Here is a 22,748-nt window from a genome sequence, read left to right as displayed (position 1 = left end):
TTCCTATAGGACTTTGTTAAGTAAAAACTAAAGATCCATTGCCGGGGGGTATAGAAGGTGAGGAGCTTCTGTTAGTTTAAATTATACCTATCTGCTTCTCCATGCACGAGCCCTCTCTACCCCAATGTTAACAATATCCCAAAAATGAAATTAGAGAAATGGATTTAACTTTTTTCTTTATAATTTGAAAAATAAACTTGAAAGGACATTAAATTAAGCAATTGCATGCAATAAATCTTACACCTTGAGGGTCATCAGAAGGATATAAATTGTTACAATTAAAAAACAGCTGGAAAACAAGCAACAGATGTATCTGTATAGTTTAAAAATCAGTATTGTAGCCTGTTAATCTTCTGTAGTATGGTCGGGGAAACACTTATTAAAGTTGTCTTAACATATCCACATGGCTGCTGAAGAATGAAATTGAATAGATGTTAGTCTGTATGTTCACATCTCCAGATATTGACTCATTCCTTCCAACATAGATTCATAGGTAGGTTGCAGAGCTTAGTATGAAAATGTATGCATTTTAGAAACCCTTTACATTCTCGTAATGCAGAAAAGCTGATCAGTTTATGGAAGAATGCTACTTAAGTAGATGTTTTTCACTGTAATGGGTAACAGTCGTGTGGGTGCCACTCCTGTGACCATCATCTGTACTCTACATCTGAACCCTGCAGCTCTAGGTGACTTGAAGGCACAGAGAACACTTGTTAGAGGTTTTTTTGTCCACAAGGCTGCTGAAGAATGAATTTGAAAAGATTATAGTCTGTGTGTTCACATCTCTCACTATTATCTCATTCCTTCCTAGATGACTTGAAAGCACAGCAAACAATTACATGGACTGTTCAAGATAGCTGTGGAGTGTTTTGGTGACTTAATTGGATGGACATATAATCTGTCCAGTTGGTTTTTGCCTTCACCACACACCTTCTTTCAGCTATTATTTGCATAGCTGTCTGTAACATCAGTCCTCTACAGCCCGTAGAACACTCAAAATGCAGCGGTTCAAGTGTCAAATGTGAAATCACATGGTCACCTGACTGTTACCCAGAAAGCAGTGCTAGTTCAGGGTGAAAACTTGCTTTTGAAAGATCTTTGTTGTTCCTGGTTATTTTTTTGCAATTAACCATAAAACTGCAGCAAAATATCAACAGTAATAAATAGCAAATCCTTTTTTTTCTAATTATGAAGATAGAAAATGAAGATAAAAACAATTGTCTAACAACTAATATTATAAATCATATTACAGTGGATGTCAGAATGGTTTGGTGTGTGTGTGGACTGTTCCACAGGCCTCTATGGAAACCTTTCAGTCCAGGTCAGCATCACTAGAAGAGTGGAGGGAGCAAACATCCAGCAAGGTCAGTAATCAGACTCACTCATGTGCTTTTGTTTTTTCTTGATTGAAGAAATTTTTATTTCTTTTATCTTAAAACTTTGTCATACAATTAAATATAAACTATCAAATTACAATAAACAGCAGATAATATTTGTGATAAGTCAGTAGCCTGCAAGAGTGGCATATATCCATGAAGTATACTTCACTTAATAGAAACTTTTTTTGGGGAAAAAATTAAATTATTCAAAAGAAGTATTTGACTAATATTGGCTCTGTATTAGAATGATAGTGGCTGGGTGCCTGGCCCTGGCATAGGATCTAAGAGCGGCTCACCTCTTTTATTCCCTGTGTAACATAAGGAGAGATTTTCCATCTATTCCACACCTCCTCATATTTGTCTATTAAATTACGACTGGTGTACATAAACCTTTTGTGTCAGTGTCTCGTTGACAAAATCTATCCATTGCCTCAGAACTGGACCCTTTGAAGCCACCCACTTTTTGGTAAGAATTACCTTTGCTAGCATAAATAATGTAGTAATAATTAACCTAATGTATTTATGCACCTTTCATGTTAAACCAAATTAAATAAACATCATTTCGGATTAATGGATGATATTCCCACACCTTGTTGCATCACACATTTACCGACCTCTTTCCAGAAAAAGGACAGCACTGGGCAACTCCAGATCACATGCCAAACGTCCCCCTCCATACTTCCACATTTAGGACAATAGATCACTTGACCCGCACCAAACTTGGAAAGCCTAAGAGAAGTTAAATATGCTCTATGTAGGAGGAAAATCTGAATTTGGCAAAATCAAGCAGTTGCAGTGACTTCATATGATACATCCATGTATCATATGCGATTGCTATTGTTCCAATGCACAAAGGTTTTATTTTGCAAAATATACTACAGGACAAAGTATCGCGTGCATATACTTGCGCAGTTGGCACATACACAAGGTTCTATCAGAACACTCTGGTTTCCAAAGCCAGGGGTGAACAATTTATACACTGTACAGTTGTAAAAAGTAGTGACCTCACAAAGATGCACAGTTACAGTATTAAGATCCATAGGTCGAGGGGTCATGACCTCCCAAGAACTCCCCATTGGTTGATTTCTCTGGTCATTGTTCATTGAGGTGGCCAGTTGTCCTTCAGGCTCCCGCCTCTAGATCTGTATAAACTGGTTCTTTTATGATATCTCTGGACTTAATAATTTGTGTAGAAAAAGTTATATTATTTATAACTAGTGTTCAAAATTTGCGAACACTACATAAATAATACCATAAAAGTTCTCATGCAATTGCGAACAGAATGATGCCAAACTCCATGTAATTTAAATGTTGGAAACATTAATTGGCCTCTTCACCACTTTATAATTTATTTGAAAAGATAGAAAATATGTTAAACATATTTAAATGTTGCTGCGATAATAATTACATTGGGTATTACTCACATTGCAACTGATTGAGCGAAGATGGTAATCAATTTCTGTACACTACAATTATTAAACTTCAACAGAATTTCCCAGTATATTACTCCATGTCTCGTCACTAATCTTACCCAGATCAGATTCCGAAGCAATTCACGATTTCTGAAGGCAATCCGTATTCATCCCCCCAAGAAAATGGAGTATTTAGACAAGATTTTGAGTGTAGTATCCAGTGTAAACAAAATAAAATAAACATAGAAGATAGGAATAGAAAATGCACAAACAAAACTCTTAGTTGGGAACTCCGTTGGCTGCCTTACTGTAAAAAGTAACGTGCCCCGCGCTATATTATCAATATTGCGGTAATAGTGCGCATAACTACCGTTAATATGGTAATTTCAACGCCGGCTTTTTGATCTCTGCTCCTTGATCTGCGAACAGAAATCTCTGTTAAAATTACCGTATTAGCGGCAATACAGTTAGTGTGGCACTATTCTGGGGGGAATTGAATTTCCCCCTTTTATAGCTGTGTGTGCAAATGTTAGGAGCTTATGAAATAAAATCCCAGAACGAATTGCTTTAATGACAAGGGGTGATCTGTATATTGGCTATTAAGTCACGGTGGAATGAAAATCGTGACTGAGACATAGCTATACCGAAATTTACTTTATTTAGGAAGGACAGAGTGGGTAGCAATGTATGTGAAAAAAAGCATAAATACTACTTTAATACAAAGTATTAAAGAAAAAACTGAGGCTATTTGGTGACCATAGAAAGTGGGGATAAGGCTTTTCAAGGCTATTCTTCGTACTGGGGTGGTCTATAGAGCATCAGGTCAAGAATACAAACTGGATAGGAACTTATTGCAGGACATCAATAAAATGGCATTAAAAGGAGATGTAATGATCATGGGAGACTTTAATCTACCTGGTGTGAACTGGTAGGTGTCTTTTGTAAGTTCCACTAGAAGTAGGGACATTCTGAATTCCTTGCAGGGAGCATCCCTCAAGCAAATGGTGAGGGAGCCACAATATTAAACTTAATTCTGACAAATGGTCACGGAATATTTGATGTAGATGTGGGTGAGAACCTAGGATTCAGTGATCATCAAGCATTATGGTTTAGTATAAAGACAGACCCACTCATACCGCACAAAAACTACTGACTTTGTAGAGATGGAAAAATGTGTAAGTGAGTAGAAGAACTTGAAAGGAGTGCAGGAGAGGTAGAAAAAAAAAAAGTGCAATACTCAAAGCAACAGTCCTTTTGTATCAAAAGGGTTGAGAAAAGCACAAGGAAAAGGAGCAAGTGTGGTTTGTATAAGAAGTAGCAAGATAAGTTGCAAGTGTACTCATCAAAATGAGGCAGATACAAGTACATTTACACAGGAGAAGGTCTTAACAGAAATCTCAAAACTGAAAATGAATCAATTGGACCAGATGGGATACATCCTAGGATACTAAAAGAGCTTAAAGAGGAGCTGGTAACACCATTAGCAGAATTATTAAATCGGTCACTACAGGAGTAATTCCAGAGGGCTGGAAAAGAGCAAATGTAGTCCCACTGCACAAAAGTGGAAGCAAGGAGGAGACAAGCTACTAACACTCTTTTTTTTTTTTTTTTGAGAGTTGTAAAACATCTCCAATCCAATAACTTTCAGGATCCCAAACAGCATAGATTTACTGGGGGGAGATCATGTCTAACAAATCTTATTGACTTTTTAACAAATTATTGATGATCTGTAGACTAGAGGAATGGTCAAGTGAGTGGCAACTACAGTTTAATGCTAAAAAAATGCAAAATCATGCACTTGGGTCTCAAAAACTCTAAGGCTAAATATAGTATTCGTGGCACTATAATGGAAACTACTGAAGAGGAAAGGGATCTAGGAGTCACTATTTCAGGTGGCTTAAAGGCAGGTAATCAATGTAACAAAGGAATGAGAAAGGCAGGTCAGATGCTTGGTTGCATAGGGAGAGGAATCCGTAGCAGAAAGCAAAGTAATAATGCGACTGTATAGGTTATTTGTACGGCCTTATCTAGACTACTCTGTTTGGTTCAGGAGTCCATATCCCCAGAAGGATATAAATACATTAGAGACTGTGCAAAGAAGGGCAACTAATATGGTGCATGGCCTACAGCACAAAACTTACCCGGAAATACTAAAATATCTTAATATGTATTGTTTGGAGCAGAGACTGGAAAGGGGGGATATGATGGAAACTTTCAAGTATATCAAGGGTTTTAAAATGTACAGGAAGGAAATATTCTTGAAAGGAAGAGAAATATTAGAATACAAGGACATGCACTGAAACTGGAGGTAAGTAGGGTCAGAGGAAATTTGAGTAGAAACTACTTCACAGAAAGGATGGTGTATAAGTGGAATAGCCAACACAGTGGCGAAGTGGTAGCACTTCTGCCTCACAGCGCTAGGGTCATGAGTTCAATTCCCGACCACGGCCTTATCTGTGCGGAGTTTGTATGTTCTCCCTGTGATTGCGTGGGTTTCCTCCGGGTGCTCCGGTTTCCTCCCACACTCCAAAAACATACTAGTAGGTTAATTGGTTGCTATCAAATTTGACCCTAGTCTCTACCTGTCTGTCTGTCTCCCTCTCTATGTGTGTGAGTGTGTGTCTATATTAGGGAATTTAGGCTGTAAGCTCCAATGGGGCAGGGACAGATGTGAATGAGTTCTCTGTACAGCGCTGCGGAGTCAGTGGCGCTATATAAATAAATGATGATGATGATGATGATGATGATGATAGCCTCCCATCAGAGGTGGTAGAGGCTAATACAGTAGAACAGTTTAATCTTTGTAAGGATATCCTTATGTCTATCCCAAGCATGTTTAAAGGTTAAACGACCAAATGGGGTTTAAGGTTACCATAGGTTAATAAAAAAAAATGGCCAGATTCGATGGGCCAAGTGACTGACACTACCACTACACCGACAAGGACTTACCCGACTTCAGAAGCCAGAAGCTGGCAATCACGATAAGATGGCAACAGTGAAGCTTTGAAATCACTACTTCCCAGAATCGCGATGAATGCACAAGCCGGCACACAGCAAGTCATATGACTTTGTGGGACTGTACTATTAGGGGTGTTAAATCACTCATGCATTCCACGCTTCCATGCATTAGTCATTTAACACCCATAATAATAGTAGACTTAGTAGAATAGTAGACTTGCTGTGTGCCGGCTTCTGCTTTCATCGCGATTCTGGGAAGTAGTACCATATTTTCGTGATTGCCAGCTTCTGGCTTCCGAAGTCGGGTAAGTCCTTGTCGGTGTTCTCGTAGTTGGGGATACGTACCCAACCCCTAAGCGGTTCTTATCTGCTGTTAAATTCTATGTTTCTATGTTATTAGTGAACTTGTTCACTAGGACCGCAATGGCTTTATGCCGGGCAAGTCAACTGCTTTAAACTAAAGGCACTTGGGGTGCAAAATGAGACGGTGGTGGTGTCTCTGGCTGCTTAGGCCTTTGACTCTGTGTAGTAGAGGTACCTATGGCAAGTGTTGACTAAGTTTGGTATAGGGCCGGTGTGCATTAATTCGATGAATTACTTTACTCTTCCCCAGTTTCCAGAGTTTGTGTAAATGGCTGTGTATCTAAGAGTTTAATTTTGGGAGCGGATGAGACTAGACTGTCTTCTATAATCTACATTATTTGCATTGGCAAAAGGGTCATTAGCCTGTTTTAGTAAAGTTAGGTTAAAACAAAGAACACCTTTGTTTTTCTTATGAAAATCTGCATTTGTTTAATATGTCACATGACCTCCTTCCCGTTTAAAAAAAATTAGTTGCATCCAAGATGGCCACCGTACTGGCCACATACCTCAAAAAGTTTTTCACCACACCCAGATCATATGTGTAGACACTGGATTAATATTTCCTCACTCATTTCAATTTTATTAGGGTATTTCCACACTTATGGACCACCCTGAAAGGGTAAAATGCAAAAAGTTATCAGACAATTGTTGTCTAGCCAGTTCATGCTGGTTAAAGTTAGTACAGCCTGGACATGGATGGCTCCAAAACACCTGCAAATTTGTGAATGGATAAATATAAAAAAAATTGCCACAGATGGATAATCTCTCCATTTCCGTTGAAAGAAGTAAGAGATTACTCTCACTCGCCCTGATTTTTTTTTTTATGGCGGGCACCCATTAAAATTTCAGATACATTATTTCTCTGGAAATTATATTTCTTGCTGGTCAATCTGTACATAACATCTCATACAGTACATACTTAAATGTGTAATTTAATGTTGTTTTGTCATTGACAGTATGTTGTATAAGGAGAAACTTTGTTTATTATGTAGTTGTGTCCTTGTTTTGTAATAAGAAGAAAATATTATGACACAAGTAACTTGCCCATGCATGTAGAAAGGTTATGTGGTTTGTTTTTTTTTAAATCAAAAATAAGAAAATAACTGATTAAAAAAAAAAAAAAAGAAGACATATACTCTTACAAGGTAATGATAGATGGGTTAGCAGTAGTCTCACATATTGTTTATGGTACCTTTTAAAATATATTAATACAATTGACTGCTTCAATAGCCTTGTACTCATCATAGATAGGTTGTAGTAATCTTGGAACCAAATACAGTCCCCCTTCAGAGTTAATAACATGGGCAAGAAAGTCTCCACATATGATAGATTATAACCAGCCGTAATTGACAGAAGTGGTATATGCGCTGTAAGAATCCTGAGAGCTGATTTATAAACTCTGCTACATCTCTCACTTTCACGATAGCAGCATAGGTAGAAAGATATATCAAATAAAGATGTAGATGTAGATGTTGCTTTAAATAATTTTATCCTTGTGTGTTGGTTTATGACCAATAATGTATTTCCTAGAAGACTAACCAAGAGTTGTATATGTAAAAGAATTTGCAGCACTATTTCTTGTGCTCTTCTGGGATTCTATTGTGACTGTTTTGGTTTCATTTCAGGAGTATTGCAGAAAACCGGAGGATGTTCATTGTGTCTACAAGCTACGAGGTCACATTACCCCTGTGCGTACTGTGGCTTTCAGCCCTGATGGACTCGCCTTGGTTTCTGGTGGACTCGGTGGCTTAATGAATATTTGGTCTTTAAGGGTAAGAACGAGTGTTCTTTTATCTGAAACAATGGCTCACTCTTATATGGAACTTAAGCCATCTAAAATACTGAACATGTTTGTCGGTTTTTAGAGTTTCTTTACTATCTCTTGTCTGTTTTAGGATGGCTCTATTTTGCAATCTGTTGTTACTGGTTCTGGAGCTGTTACAACCACAGTTTGGATTCCTGATGTCGGAGTGGCTACCTGCTCCAACCGCTCAAAAGTACGTATCCCACCATTATGGTAGCTATTGGACTCATCCACAAATGCATCCAAGTTGTATGAGGGTTTTAATGTAAACATATACCCATTAATGGCATACTAGTTTAGTTATCTGAAGAAGGAAAGCCACTTTAATCTGTTGTCTTTTACTAAATACATTACTTTAGCTCTATGGCTTACTTTTGTGCTTTTCAGATGATGTCTGTTATCGGGCAGTGTATTTTTATTACCCTTGAATACAACCCTTTAAAACTGCTTGAGCAACTAGTGTACAAACACCTGTCTCACTTTCTCTCCACTCACTCCATTCTCAAATCTCTGCAATCAGGCTTCCGCCCCCATCTTTCCACTGAAACTGCTCTCATAAAAGTGATTGTTGATCTACTTAAAGTCTAAGGGTCATTTCACCATACTGATTCTCCTGGGCCTCTCTGCTGCTTTTGACACTGTTGGTGACCCTCTTCTCCTACACACCCTACACTCCATTGGCGTACATGACACAGTTGTTTCTTGGTTCACTTCCTGCCTATCAAACTTCTCCTTTAGTGTTTCTACCTCTGGCACATACTCCCCTCCCCTCCCACTATCTGTTGGGGTCTCACAATACTCTGTTCTTGGCCCTTTACTTTTGTCATTGTACACCTCTTCTCTTGGGCCACTAATTTGCTCATTCGGCCTCCAATACCACGTCTATGCTGATGACACCCAAATCTATATCTCGTTATCTCTTCCACTGACCTCTCTCCCTCTGTACTATCTCGTGTAACAAACTGTCTTTCCGCTATCTCCATATGGATGTCCCAATGCTACCTAAAGCTCAACATATCCAAAACCGAGCTTATTGTCTTTCCACCTGCCAGAATCACCACCTCCCTTCACATGTTCCTCACTTTCAATAAAACCACAATTTTTTCAGTCTCCCAAAGCCACTGCCTTAGTGTAACACTTGACTCCGCCCTCTGCTTTATTTCTCACATCCAGACTCTCGCCGGCCTGTCGATTCCACCTTTAAACTACACTTGCACCTCTTGTTTCATTTGTGCCCTCTTCCACTTGAAATGTAAGCTCTCTAAGTGCAGGGTCCTCCATACCCTTTGTTTTCATGTCTGCATTTATTTTGTCTGCCTTGTATGTCCTTGTTTTATGCTTGTCCTGTTTTCCTTACTGTACGGCACTGTGGCGCCTTACAAATCTTCAATAATAATAATAATTAATACGTTTCAAAACTGTCTACTGAGCAGCTTATTTCAACTGACATGTATCAACTGACGTTAAATGCAAACTGAGCTTTCACTTCTCTTTCCTGTTCACTTACAATATTTTGAAAATTTGCCAGTATGGCTGTTGGTTTTCTACTTTGATGCAACGATTTTGCCTGCTTAGTTTAACAAATAAAATGTATGTTTTTCATTTGTTTATTGGTTGATCAATATGGTTTAAAGCTGCACTACCACCTAGTAAAATATTTATTAGTGTGCTCCATCCTCCTAGCCAGAGCCCCATATCCATTTTTTCAAGGAGTCTGCTGGTTCTGCAATGCAGGATTACAGTACATCAGTTTTCATAAATGTCACTAACTTATTACCAGTTTATTTTAACTAGAATTGTTATGGACTTTATGAATAGCACTTTCATTTTGAATAGTACCCATCAAGCAGTGTAATAGGATTATGACACTTGTTTATATACAGTAATGCAAGAGATGAGTGTGGATGAAAGAAGCAGATCTTGTGCAGAACAGGTGTCGAGTTGGGCGATATTTTGAGGCAAGTGAGGAGATGTATGTAAGTGCAGTTTTGTTGATGGCCTTGTATGTTAGTAGAACTTTCTTATATTGGATTTGGTGAAAAACAGGTAACCAATGTAGCGGCTGACAGAGTTTATCAGCACTGGATGAACTGTTTACACAGAAAATCAGTCTAGCTGATGCGTGCAAAATAGATTGTAGGGTTGAGAGTTTAATTCGGGGAGAACCAATAAGGATGGAATTGCAATAGTCAATGTGGGAGATGATGGGTGCATGAAGTAAATTTTTTTGCGGTGTCTTGTGTGAGATAGGTGAGTATTCTGGAATTGTTTTTTAGATGTATGTAACATGATTTCAATATAGAGTTGATGTGATGAACAAAGGATAGTTCAGAGTCAAAGCTCACTCCTAGACAGAGAGCTTGTGGGTGGGATTTATGGTCATGTCAACAGAAATAGAAATGTCAGGTAGGTAACTTCTGTTAGTGGGTGGGAATATTATTAACTCTGTTTTTGAAAGATCGAGTTTGTGAGAGGACATTCAAAATGAAATGGCTGAAAGACAGTCAGCAACTCAGGCCAACACAGATGGTAAGAGATCAGGAGAGGATAGATGTATCAGCAGCATAGAGATGATACTGAAATCCAAACTAGCTTATTAGTTTTCCAAGAGAAGTGGTGTAGATAGAGAAGAGCAGATGACCTAGGACTGAGTCTTGTGGTACTCCAACTGATAAAGGAAGCGGAGCATTGGTGAATCAATAGAAATTAACACTGATTAGAATAGGTAGGATGTCCAGTACAGGACAGTAATATAAAAAAGAAGTAATGGGGGTGAATCCAGCTCTCCAGATATCTCCCCCCAAAAAAACAGACAGAACCCTTAATATGCGTAATAAAGCAGACATATACTTAAATTCATATTCTTTGTATGTTCAGTTCTTCTTGATAGTGACACAGATGTCCTCCCATTTGTATATATAATAAAGAATAATCACAATAGCGTAATACAGTCAGGTATAAATTTGAATTCCCATAAAGTGATCCTTCTCCTAGATCCCCTTGGTATCAAACTCGCCAACAGTGAAAATAAACAAGACCCTCAAGATATATTGTAGTTGGTTCTGAATCCAATATTCTTAACGGCAATCTTCTTTAATCAGCCACTCATAAAATGGCAAAGAAGAAAAGAAAGGGGAAATCTAGTGTAATATGCTTTTACAAACAGCAATTTATTTGATTAAAAATGCACTCACTTATACTTGGATGCTATTATTCTTCCCACACTCTCTGCGGCTAGTAGGGAGTATTTGGACTCTCCTTTTACTGAAGAAGAGATTGATATGGCCATTATGTCATTCCCTAATGGAAAGGCGCCTGGAATAGATGGCATACCCATTGAAATATATAAAAAACATTGATCCTTTTTTGTAGCTAAATTGTTGGGAACACTCGGCGAGCTGTGCGAGGCCAACGCCCTCTCCCCCTCCATGGCGGAGGCAGTGGTGGTGGTGATACCTAAATCAGGTAAAGATCCATTGTACCCAGAGTCATATCGCCCGATCTCACTCCTGACGTGTGATGTAAAGATCTTGGCTAAACTGCTGGCACTGAGGCTAAATAGGGTGGTGTTGGAATTGATTCACCCGGATCAGACTGGGTTCATGCCGAGCAAGTCCACATCTATTAACCTTAGGAGGTTATATACCCTCCTACAGGTGCGGTCGCCTCCTGAGGAGAGCGAAGTGGTGGTATCCCTCGACGCGGCTAAGGCGTTCGACTCGGTGGAGTGGCCGTACCTGTGGGAGGTGTTGTCCCGTTTCGGGGTGGGTTCCAATTTCATAAAATGGGTTAAGTTACTTTATTCACATCCTGTAGCTCAGGTATGTGTAAACGGCCACCTCTCCCAGCCATTTAAATTGGAAAGAGGCACTAGACAGGGATGCCCATTGTCTCCTGCTTTGTTCGCACTAGCAATAGAACCACTGGCCTGCCTTATTCGTAACAATAAAGATATTAAGGGACTTCAATCAGAGCATAGGGAGGATAAGGTGGCGTTATACGCTGATGATATGCTGCTGTTCCTTTCTGACCATAAAGAGTCTCTGGGTACTCTCCTGAGGGTGGTTGATTGTTTTGGGGTATTCTCCGGTCTGAAAATTAATTGGGATAAGTCCGGTGTGTTCCCAGTAGGTTGGAAATGTCCAGTTACTCCACTAAAAGATCTCCAATTGAGGTGGACACCAAAATTTAAGTACCTGGGATTGTGGATCACTAACACCCCCTCAGAATTTATGGAACTAAATTTACAGCCTCAGGTTGAATATCTTAAATCAAAAATACATGTGTGGAGGAAGCTCCCTCTTTCTGTGTCTGGCAGGATAAACTTAATTAAGATGGTGGTGCAGCCAAGGTTTTTATATATACTTCAGCAATCACTTATATATATCCCACCCTCTTTCTTTCGCAGTGTTGACCGTTATTTGACCTCTCTGGTCTGGGGAGGGGGGAGGGCCAATGTTAAGCTCAGCTCGTTGTGCAGGTCCAGGGCTAGTGGTGGTCTTGCGTTTCCAAATTTAAAATTGTACTATATTGCTTCTCAACTGACCCACCCTAAGGCATGGATTTCCGATCCGGGTTACCAGTATCTACACTGGATATTAGTTCATCAATTCAATGCCAATCATACGCCTTTGCAGTCACTGTTGTCCGGGAGGCTCGGCCCACAGGCTTCTCCGCTCCTGATTCAGGCAATTAAGATCTGGGCAGTTAGTAATAAAATGGTGGGATTCACAGATATAGATCCATGTACTCCTATTTGGGGGGCGAGGAGATTGAGGGAGTTGGACACAGTGGTGGGGTCCAGGCGGTGGTCCCGGTATGGTGTGGTGGCTGTAGGTCAACTATATGAAGTAAATGTTCTTAAATCTTTTGAACAGTTGTCCAGGGAATTTTCTGTGCCTAGAACAATGTTCTTTTCCTACCTCCAACTGAGACATGCCATGTACACACAATTCTAAGGGGAGCCACCAGTGGTTGCCATAGCCCCACTGAGAAAGCAGTTACAGGCTTTGAGCAACAGGGGTCTGATTTCATGTATGTACTCCTGTCTTTTGTATGAATCCACTGTAAATGACTTGAATGACCTGAGAAATCAATGGGAAATAGATATTGGTCCCTTAACAGACAAAGAATGGGGGATGGTCATGGATAGCACTAGTGGCTACACAGTATCATTAAAATTCCAGCAAATACAGGTGTTCATTCTGCATAGGGCCTACTTGACTCCTGCTAGGCTGGCTAAGTTCCGCCCCAATAGCACTTCTAAATGTCCAAAATGTAGTTCAGAAAATGGCAATTTCTGGCATCTCATTTGGGAATGTCCCTGTATACAAAACTTTTGGCGAAGAGTCATACGATGTGTTCAAAAAACGGGAATTGAAGTCCCACTTAGGTCATCGGCCACCTGTTTATTTGGGCTCCATCTGAAGGGAAAGGTCAACAAGCTGACAAAAATTTATATTTCCCAGTTGTTTATGGTGGCTAAGGTTAGCATAGCCCGCTTATGGTTAGCCTCGATGAGTCCCACAATTAAGAGTTGGAAAATCCTGGTTAATGCCACTATAGGGCATGAAAGATTTGTTTACACGAGCAGGCAGGCATTGCCAAAGTTTGAGAATATATGGTACAGGTGGGTGGAGTCTCCATTTTATTTTATATCCTCGAGTCATGATGTCCCGAATACATGAGGGTCTGGTTCCCCTGGATTACATAATAACAATAATAAAGTCCATAACAAAAAGCAGAGCCCCGCCTCTGCAGAGTACGTATGCAAGAGTATTTACGATGTATATTCCTAATTAAGTATTGTACAAATGTTATCATTATGCGATACTGGTGTCTTACAATTTAACCAATATTTTATATTTAATATTGACATATTTGCGACTGTATTTTCTTTCTTCTGTATTTGTTTATTTTTTGTTTTGTTGTTGGTATGTATGTACCTTGAAAATTTCCAATAAAAATACTGGATTTAAAAAAAAATGCACTCACAAGAGAGATAAAAGAAAAGTACATGGAAAATGCATTACTGATAGTACTAATTACTCATACCAGAGAAACTGAGATTCAGCGTTCATAGGTCTTAGATATAGTTACACACAATGTATTGCGCTCAATTACCAATAAGTGCAAGTATACACTGATCCAATGTTAGTGGATGATGAGTGTAAGTCATGTAAATCAGCCCTAATAAATATTTATCAGAAACAGTGAAGGCTAATGGTATTGCAATAGGTGGTTAAATGTATGACTAATAGATAAACAAATACTAACTGAGGGACCACTGGAATATGAGCCCAAAACCAGATAGATGAGGTGTGGTAGAACCAGTCTAAATGGTGATGACCAGGGTTTAATCAGCAGATGGTCATACAATAGAGTGGATTAAAATAAAAGCAATGAAACGGCAAGATTCCACAGAATAAAAACAGTAGTGCATTAAAATAAAGAAGGTCAATAAAAAAAGTCTGACTTTTTTATTGACCTTCTTTATTTTAATGCACTACTGTTTTTATTCTGTGGAATCCTGCCGTTTCATTGCTTTTATTTTAATCCACTCTATTGTATGACCATCTGCTGATTAAACCCTGGTCATCACCATTTAGACTGGTTCTACCACACTTCATCTAAATTCTATCTGGTTTTGGGCTCATATTCCAGTGGTCCCTCAGTTAGTATTTGTTTATCCATTAGTCATACATTTAACCACCTATTGCAATACCATTAGCCTTCACTGTTTCTGATAAATATTTATTAGGGCTGGTTTACATGACTTACACTCATCATCCACTAACATTGGATCAGTGTATACGTGCACTTATTGGTAAATGAGCGCAATACATTGTGTGTATGTATATGTTGTTATTCACAGGAAGGGATTCCTAAGTATTGCTGCTCTTGCCTGATTTGGAGTTGAGCGCAGCCCTCCCATTGTATCACTTAGATATAGTTGCTGTAGTAATCGATCAGGTCCTAGATGGTATTCCTGGTTAGAGTAAAGTGCTGGTCTCATCCAGTTTCTTAAAGACCTAGGGTTTGTAGAATTTGTATGAGAAGAGAGTGGTGAGCATTGTCAAATGCTAAATGCTAAACCTAAGTTCTTAGTCATAAAAATACAGATGGGATTTATATAATCCTGCGTTGAGCGTTCTCTTACCTTGATTAATGTGGAGGCATAATAGTGCAGTCTTAGAAAGGGAGGCTAGCGGTGCAGACAGGTAACAAACCCCAGCCTCTCAAAGGGGATTAACCCTATAGAAGGTTTTGTAGGCAGAGATATATAATAACAACGCAGTCCCTGTCTGCGTCACTGCTACAAGAGTAAGATATCTAATGCCATTAGATTTGGAGCACCTAATTAAGGGAATAATCCTTTTATAAATACAATACGGCGAATATATCTCTTCAATTTATATTAAGTAGATTACTGAGGGTATATTTGAAGTTCTATCAGCCCTATCAGCTATCACTATTAATGACCAACTATATGTACTAATAATGTTCAACTAAACCCATCTGTCTCATATTATTGAGTTAAAATTTGAATAATATTGACCTCGTATCATTGAGGTGATATTTGAATAATCTCAATAGAGGACAAATATCATATAGCTACAGGGAATTTATATAATTAAAATTTTGATGTACATGATAGATGATAATTCATATTTAACTAAGGTATAATTTTTCTTTGAGCAGGATAGCGGTTAGACAAGGTAGTATTGTCTATTTTATCAGTATTTTTGTCAAATCTCAGTGTAAATCAATTGCATCTTTTAATATTTCGCTACTAGACCAAATTTTAAACAAGATTCAATTAATAAAGATTTATTTTAATGATCTCAACATATAACAACATAACATATACATTTATTCTTCTTTCCATTCCGAGTGCTCCAGATGATCATTCTTCTTTCTCTTTTGGAATTTTGGATTAGCAATTTGTATTATGATCGGGTGCACCCTTCCTTGATAGATAAATTATAATGCACAAGCTAAATTAGGATTTATATATTCAGAGGAAGAAAATGGAGTGCCTGGTGCAGTCCTCCCCCTTTTGTAAAACGATCATTGTCAAATGCATCAGAGAGATCCAGGAGAATTAGAAGAGACTAATGTTCTTTTAGATGTAGCAGTTTGGGTCACAATTTTGTTTTTTCAGAATAGGAGTAATCACTGTGTGCTTAAATAATGACTGAAATATACCAACACAGAAAGAGAAATTACAGATTTTAGTTAGGGGAGGGTGGGCGCAGATGTTAATGACCTACCGCTTTGTGAAGGTATAGGATCAAGAGGACAGGTGATGGAAAAGGGACAGTAAGAAGAGAGTAGATACTTCACCTTCATTTGTATGATCAAAGAAAGAAGGTGTCAGAGGGTGCTGGGAAGGAATTGAGTTGAGTTGGTTTTTTTGTCGAGGAAGAAGATACGATTTCAAGTCGGATCTTATCGGTCTTGTTCTTCAATTAGCATGCAAGGTCTTGAGCACTCATAGTAGTTGGACGTTTATATGTGTTAAAAAAGCTTTTTGGGTTAGAAGCCTTAGCAGAGATGAGAGATTGGAAGTTTGTTTAGCAGTGCCCCAAAGCATTTCGATAGGAGTGGTAGATAGCAGTATATGTAAGGAATCATTAGAGGTATGATGTTTACGGCACTGTCGTTCTGCTTTGCGAGAGAGTTTTTTAGTGTACCACGGCTGGTATGAAGAGTCGTTGGAGCTACTTGATCATGGGCTAGTTGCAAGGGTTTAGTGAAAATGTGGTACTGACATATCAGGAGATATTGGGAATCGGGGAGAGATGCTGTTGGAGAGAGGTGAAAAACTGTTGAAAATTAAGAGTTAACATTTTTGCGGGTAAGAGGAGGCTTGGTGGAGTTCAACAGCAAAGAAGGTAAAGTAGTGAAGGAGTGCTTTTTAGCTGATAAGGTGATGATCCGAGAGAGGCAAAAGAGTATTAAGGAAATCAGAAACTGAGTGTAGTTTAGAGAAAACAAGATCAAGGCAATGGCCATCCCGATGAGTAGAGGATTCAGTCCATTGGGAAAGGCAGATGGAGGAAGTTAGAGAGAGTAGTTTGGAAGCAAAATTGGAAAGTGAAGTTCAATGGAGATGTTGAAATCACCCATGATGATGATGATGGGGATTTCACAAGATAAGTGAGGGAGCCATGCATAGAAATGTTCAAAAAATTGTTGGTTTGGTCCAGGAGGGGCGATAGATCACAGCAATATGCATAGAGAATGGGTAAAAAATCCGAATAGCATGTATTTCAAAAGGTGATGGGATATTTGGTAGAACTGTGAATCTGCAATGTGGGGAGAGTAGTAATCCAACCCCACCTCCTTGTCTGCCTCCAGGTTTGGATGTGTGGGTAAAATGGAGGCCACCATGTGAAGGGCTGCAGGTGAGGCAGTGTCTGATTGTGTAACCCAGGCCTGTCCAACCTGCGGCCCTCCAGGTGTTGTGAAACTACAAGTCCCAGCATGCCCTTCCAGCTCTCAACTGGTTGTCTCCCGGCAAAGCATGCTGGGGCTTGTAGTTTCACAACACCTGAAGGGCCGCAGATTGGACAGGCCTGGTGTAACCCTTGTTTCGGTTATTGCCTGAAGTTTGAGGTTGTTTGAGAGGAAGAGGTTGTGTATGAAGTTACGTTCGTAACAAACAGAGTGTGCAGTGCAAAGGGCACATTTAAAGGATCTTGGAAGATACTAGAGACAGATGATGTGATATCGGTAGTGTTCTTATATACGTGTATGGGGGATGTGGGCGGGAGCCTGGCTAAGGTGGTATTTCATGAGCTAATAGAAGCAGAGAGAGAAAGATAATTGTAATAATTGTGGCTTTTTACTTTCTGACAACAGGATGATATAGTTAATGAATATAAATAGGAGAAAAGTTAGGGAGTGTTAACTAGAGTCGGGTAGAGTAATGAGGGGAGGGATGATAAAGGTCTACATATAATGCCATGAAAGTAAAGTAAGAAAAGCAATTTGTTAATCATTTGGTTTTAAGGATAAAGTCAGGTTGTAGCAAATGTAGCTTATTTCTGGATGTCTACAATTGTTGTTCAATTTTTAGTTCCTGTGTTGTTTAACTGTATTTTCTAAACACTTTGTGAGAAAAAGAAATCACTCATCTGTCCCCCTAGACTGAATGCTAAGATATAGTGTGGCTGATTGCAAAACAGGTTACATGTCGTAAATCTTGAACCTCTAAGAAGTTGTTCTATGTCTTCTATTACTCTGTAATATTTACCAGTTTATTAGTGTAAATGCTGTCATGTCAGATAAGGGGACTAGTTCCAAAGCTAAGCCTGGAGGGAAATGATCCGTGATTTATTTTACCGGTTTCAGGTGCCATGCAAAACTGCCTAATGGATGACGGGATAGATGTCCTGTGTGTGTGGCTTACAAGGTGGAGGATCGCAGTTTGCGCGGATGTGGTGGGGATGTAGCTAAAATGGTGGAGGCGAAATCACTGGCTCAATCCATGGCTGAGCTAACGCAGTGCACAGTGCGTCAAAAGGACATGAGTGAAAATCTTTCCTCTGTTCCCTCATTATTTCTCTCCCTGAGGAGATTATCACCCAGTTTTCAGCAGAACCTGCTATTGATTCCCAGATTGAGACACCTTGGGCTAAATAGGAAAAATCAGTAATGGATTTGGTTCGAGTGTTTCCTTGCTGGAAAAGTTAATAGAATCTTCCTTAGCCCAATTACCTCGTAAGCGCCAGAATACTGCCCAGGTTAATTTCGGTGAATATTTGGATTAGGAATTCACTGCACAAGAAAATGGTGATCTGCTAGGTGAGTCAGCTTTTGAGGATCTGTCAGAATTCAAGTAACAGTCTGTCAGAGGACAGAGCATTGACAACCAGGTTATGTCGGTGTGTCAGGCCTTTAATTTGCTAGTTTATTAGGATTACCCAGTTCCTTATTTAAAAGGATAATGAAGCAAATTGTATCTTTTCCATCAACTCAACTCCTCCCATTTCACTCAGCCTCCACGGCTCCTATTGGAGATTGGTCTCAAAAAGATACAATATTTAAAATTCAGCTGAGATTTCCATTAGTTTATCCTTTGCTTTGCACTTTGTTTACCGGAAACTCCCATTTTGCGATTTCTCCAGAAGGCAATGTTTTCTGCTGTTCCTTGAGCAATGGAGAGACTACTTTTTCTGGGGATAGAACCAAAAGATTGGCTCTCAGCGAGGTCATCTGGGCAATGCTTACATCAGGAGTGATTGTTCTGGTCTAAGAAGAGCACAAGGCCCAGGAGCTTTAGTCAAACCTCTTTCTGGAAACTGGACCTATCAACTCATCTTGTGCTCAAAATCCCTAAACACCAGTTTTCATGTGGACAGTCATCAATGAACATCAGTCATCAATGAGAGCAGAGTGAATTTTTTTGCTTCTCTTGGCGTAAAGCATGCTTCTTCACATCCCAATCTGGGAAAGCTATCGGAGCCACCTCAGATTTGTGCTTTAGGACTTACTTTTTCATTTCTTAGCTCTTCTCTTTGGACTTGTCATGGCCCCTACTCTTCATGGCAGATTCTGTTTCACTTCTTCAAAACCAATTCCTCATAGCAGCTCAGTTGTTGGAATCCCATGGGTGCATCCTAAATTATCAGAAATTGAACCGCATTCTAGCCCATCTTATTGGTGTATTTAGGTTCTCTATTCGACACCAGGCTGCAAAGAGTTTTCTTGACATAGGAAAAGACATCCAAAAATTAGTGAGAGCTCCTCAGAAGAATATGTCCTCCTGTGCATGAAATTATTGGGAAAGAAAGTCTAAACCTTCAAAGCGGCGCAATAAGCACTCTTCAACCCCAAGATCTTTATGATATTCTGGAAAGTCAATCTTTCATTATATTATCACCTCAGACACAAAAGTCTTTTCTGTGGTATTTGACGGTTGACAAACTGATCAAGGGTCGCCCTTTTTCCATGTGTGACTGGACCATTGTGATCTTCGCGGATTGGGAGCAGTGACGTTGCTTCTTTGTTTGCAGAGTCATTGGTCTTGTGAAGAAGCGACACTTTCCATCAATGTCCTAGAATTCAGAGCTGTGACAGACTCTGATAGAAGCTCAGTCCTTCCTAAAGGACGAGGCAGTCCGATTTTATTAGCACATCGACACTGCTATGTTGTATATAAATGATCTTCGGAAAGCCAAAAGTTTACTAGTGATGAAAGAATCAGTCAAGATCTTGAGATTGATGTAATGGTGTGTACCTGGAATTTCGGCAGTATTACACACAAAGAATATACAATTGGGAGGCAGATTTTCTGAGCAGAAAGTACATTCAAGTTGGGGAATGGTTTCTTCATCTGTAGGTATTCCTTTATTCCTTTCAATCGTGGAAAGTAAGGACAGCTGGTGGTCGACATGATGGCTTCTCGTCTGAACCACAAAGTAGACTGGTTCTGTTTTGAAGTCCAGAGATCTACATGCGTACTTGGTGGATGCCATGACTATTCCATGGAACTATGCACTACCTGTTTCAACCGATGCCACCACAGGTATTAAAAAAGGCCAAAGGAGAAAAACCAGAGATCCTGTTACTCCAGATTGTCTGAAAAGATTGTAAGGCAACATTCAAATTATGACAGCAGATTCTGCGTAGAGACATCCTTTAGGTCTTCTAAGTCAAGCCCTCTTTCTGCACCAAGGCTTATCTGCCTTTAACAGAGTGGCTGTTGAAGCCATGATACTGAGATCAAAAGGTTAGATGAGGTCATCCAGACTATATTTAAGGTAGTAAATTGCAGATATTGGCTTTCAGGCTTTAGAGTGTGGAAATTGTACATTTCTTGGTGTGAGAGGAATGGTCTCCATACTTCTGCCGTCAGGCTCCCACAACTTTTGCCTTACTTACAGGATGGTCTCTACAGTAGCCTCTCTACAGTAAAACATTCTTGCAAGGAGTATTCCCTGTACAGCAATCTGGTAATATCTGCTCTACAATGCCCAAATTTGAGCCATTTGACAAGGTCAGTCTTAAGTTTCTTATATGAAAGACAGTGTTCCTACTCCTTCATCAAATGGCTACCAAATTTGTTTGGTCTGCTAGGAAGCCCAGGATTCAAATACAGACTCTCCATAAATCAATTCAAGAAGGAGGTCTGGGAGTTTCCCACTTTATTAAATATTATTGTGCTACCCATCTCACCCATTGTGTACTTCTTCACTCTCCTCTGGGACAGGGAGTTTGGGTCAATATTGAATCCGCTCTCACTGACACTACCTCGCCCTCCTCGCTTGTGTGGCTGAAACCACAGCACCTGGCATCCCTCTCCACGTCTCCTCCTTCCTCTAGCATTCTCACTCGCCTGCTGGACTCATACAGTCTCCTTTTACAACTTAGCCCCCAACTCATGGCGTATGAAGCCTCTATGGAATAATCCTTCTTTTGCTCCTGGACTTCGCCCGATTCAATTCTTCCACTGGATGCGATGTGGCATCAACTTCCTCTTCGACATCATTCTGCTTCAATTCTTTCCCTCTTTTGCAGACATTCAAAAGCGCTTTCGCATCCCTTCAACCTGCTTCCTTCAATACCTCCAACTTTGACATTTATATAACTCTATTCGACGTACAGTCACTGATATACATCTAACCTCTCCTTTGGTCACTTTCTGTGATCTGTGCCGTTAGATGTCAAATTGCCCTTTTTTGTAAAAATCCAAGTCCTTCCTCCCTGCCCTCTGTTATCAATCGTATCTGGCAAGTCTACCATATGGAATATATTACTAGCATTCCCTGCCACACCCCTGTCCAATTTAATAAGGTCTGAAGTCCGTGGACTGATTATCACAGAGTTTCTCCTCCTCTTGCTTTTTAAGGCCTTTGAGCCCTAACTACCAATTTGTGATTTCCCCCAACCCTCTTACTCCTATTCTTTTCTCTTTTCCCTCCCCTCTCTCATCTATCCCTAAGTTATAAACTGGTGAACTGTTGGCATGGGGCTATAGAGGTTAGGCGCTCCCTAAGTGTCCAGATCCTGCACCAGCCTCTATATGGAAGAAGTACCCCCCCCCCCCCCCTCTATAATAAATATATGCATTTGCTGTCATGTGAAAAGTTAAACTTCAGCATTCTGTTTATGTGAACTATGTGTGATCTGGTTGAGGCCGTTTATTGTTTCGGTCTTGCATGAAAAGTTCCTGCAACAACCCTCAGAGCAATTAATTAATGCTGCACCATCAAGTCATAATTACTCCTCAACTTTTATCATCAGTAAAGTACATATCTCTAGTTTCTGTGAACATACACATTTTGTTTGACCTGTTGAAAAGAGTGAACTTCCAAATAACGTCTAACACCTACCTGCTCTGCTTCTAAACAGCCTCTAATTAAGTAATATAAATATATCCAGTATTTTCTATCATTTTACAGGACGTTCTGGTGGTAAATTGCACACCTGAGTGGATGTCATCAAATCACATCTTGGCAACTTGCAGGACAGCACTAAAGCAGCAAGGGATTGTTGGACTGAACATGGCGCCTTGCATGCAGACATTCTTGGAGCGTCTTCCTGTCATGCTCCAGGAGCAATATGCATATGAAAAGGTATCTACATTCTCAACTTTATATCTTGGTGTAATAATTTCCTTATAATATTTACTGGATAACCTATTTAAACAATTAGTTTTGATTAGATTATGAAATTTTTTTTACAGCCATGTTTTTCATTCCTTCTTTTCAGGGTCTTACTATTCTGCTGTCTGAGTAAATCATTAAAATTGCCGCCTACTAGTTAACACCAGTTTAAACAATTACTTGTATTAGTCCACTGTACATTCTGAAAGAAAATTTT

At 39.6% G+C, this 22,748-nt stretch overlaps 1 protein-coding gene across 9 annotated transcripts in view; it reads left to right on the top strand.

Annotated features, from left to right (window-relative positions):
- The window catches only part of HERC1 (HECT and RLD domain containing E3 ubiquitin protein ligase family member 1), a 237,658-nt gene that overhangs the window by 167,582 nt on the left and 47,328 nt on the right, over window positions 1–22,748 (top strand). For all 9 annotated transcript variants that reach the window (XM_075208383.1, XM_075208382.1, XM_075208388.1 and 6 more), the window contains 4 exons: window positions 1,253–1,364; window positions 7,738–7,884; window positions 8,008–8,109; window positions 22,328–22,501. In XM_075208383.1, the coding sequence (XP_075064484.1) occupies window positions 1,253–1,364; window positions 7,738–7,884; window positions 8,008–8,109; window positions 22,328–22,501 (535 nt within the window). The remainder of the gene's footprint in view (window positions 1–1,252; window positions 1,365–7,737; window positions 7,885–8,007; window positions 8,110–22,327; window positions 22,502–22,748) is intronic.

Source organism: Mixophyes fleayi, chromosome 4, assembly GCF_038048845.1.
Source record: "Mixophyes fleayi isolate aMixFle1 chromosome 4, aMixFle1.hap1, whole genome shotgun sequence".
Classification (NCBI taxonomy): Eukaryota; Metazoa; Chordata; class Amphibia; order Anura; family Limnodynastidae; genus Mixophyes; species Mixophyes fleayi.
Note: the sequence above shows the minus strand (reverse complement) of the source record. Positions and strands in the feature narration are given on the sequence as shown.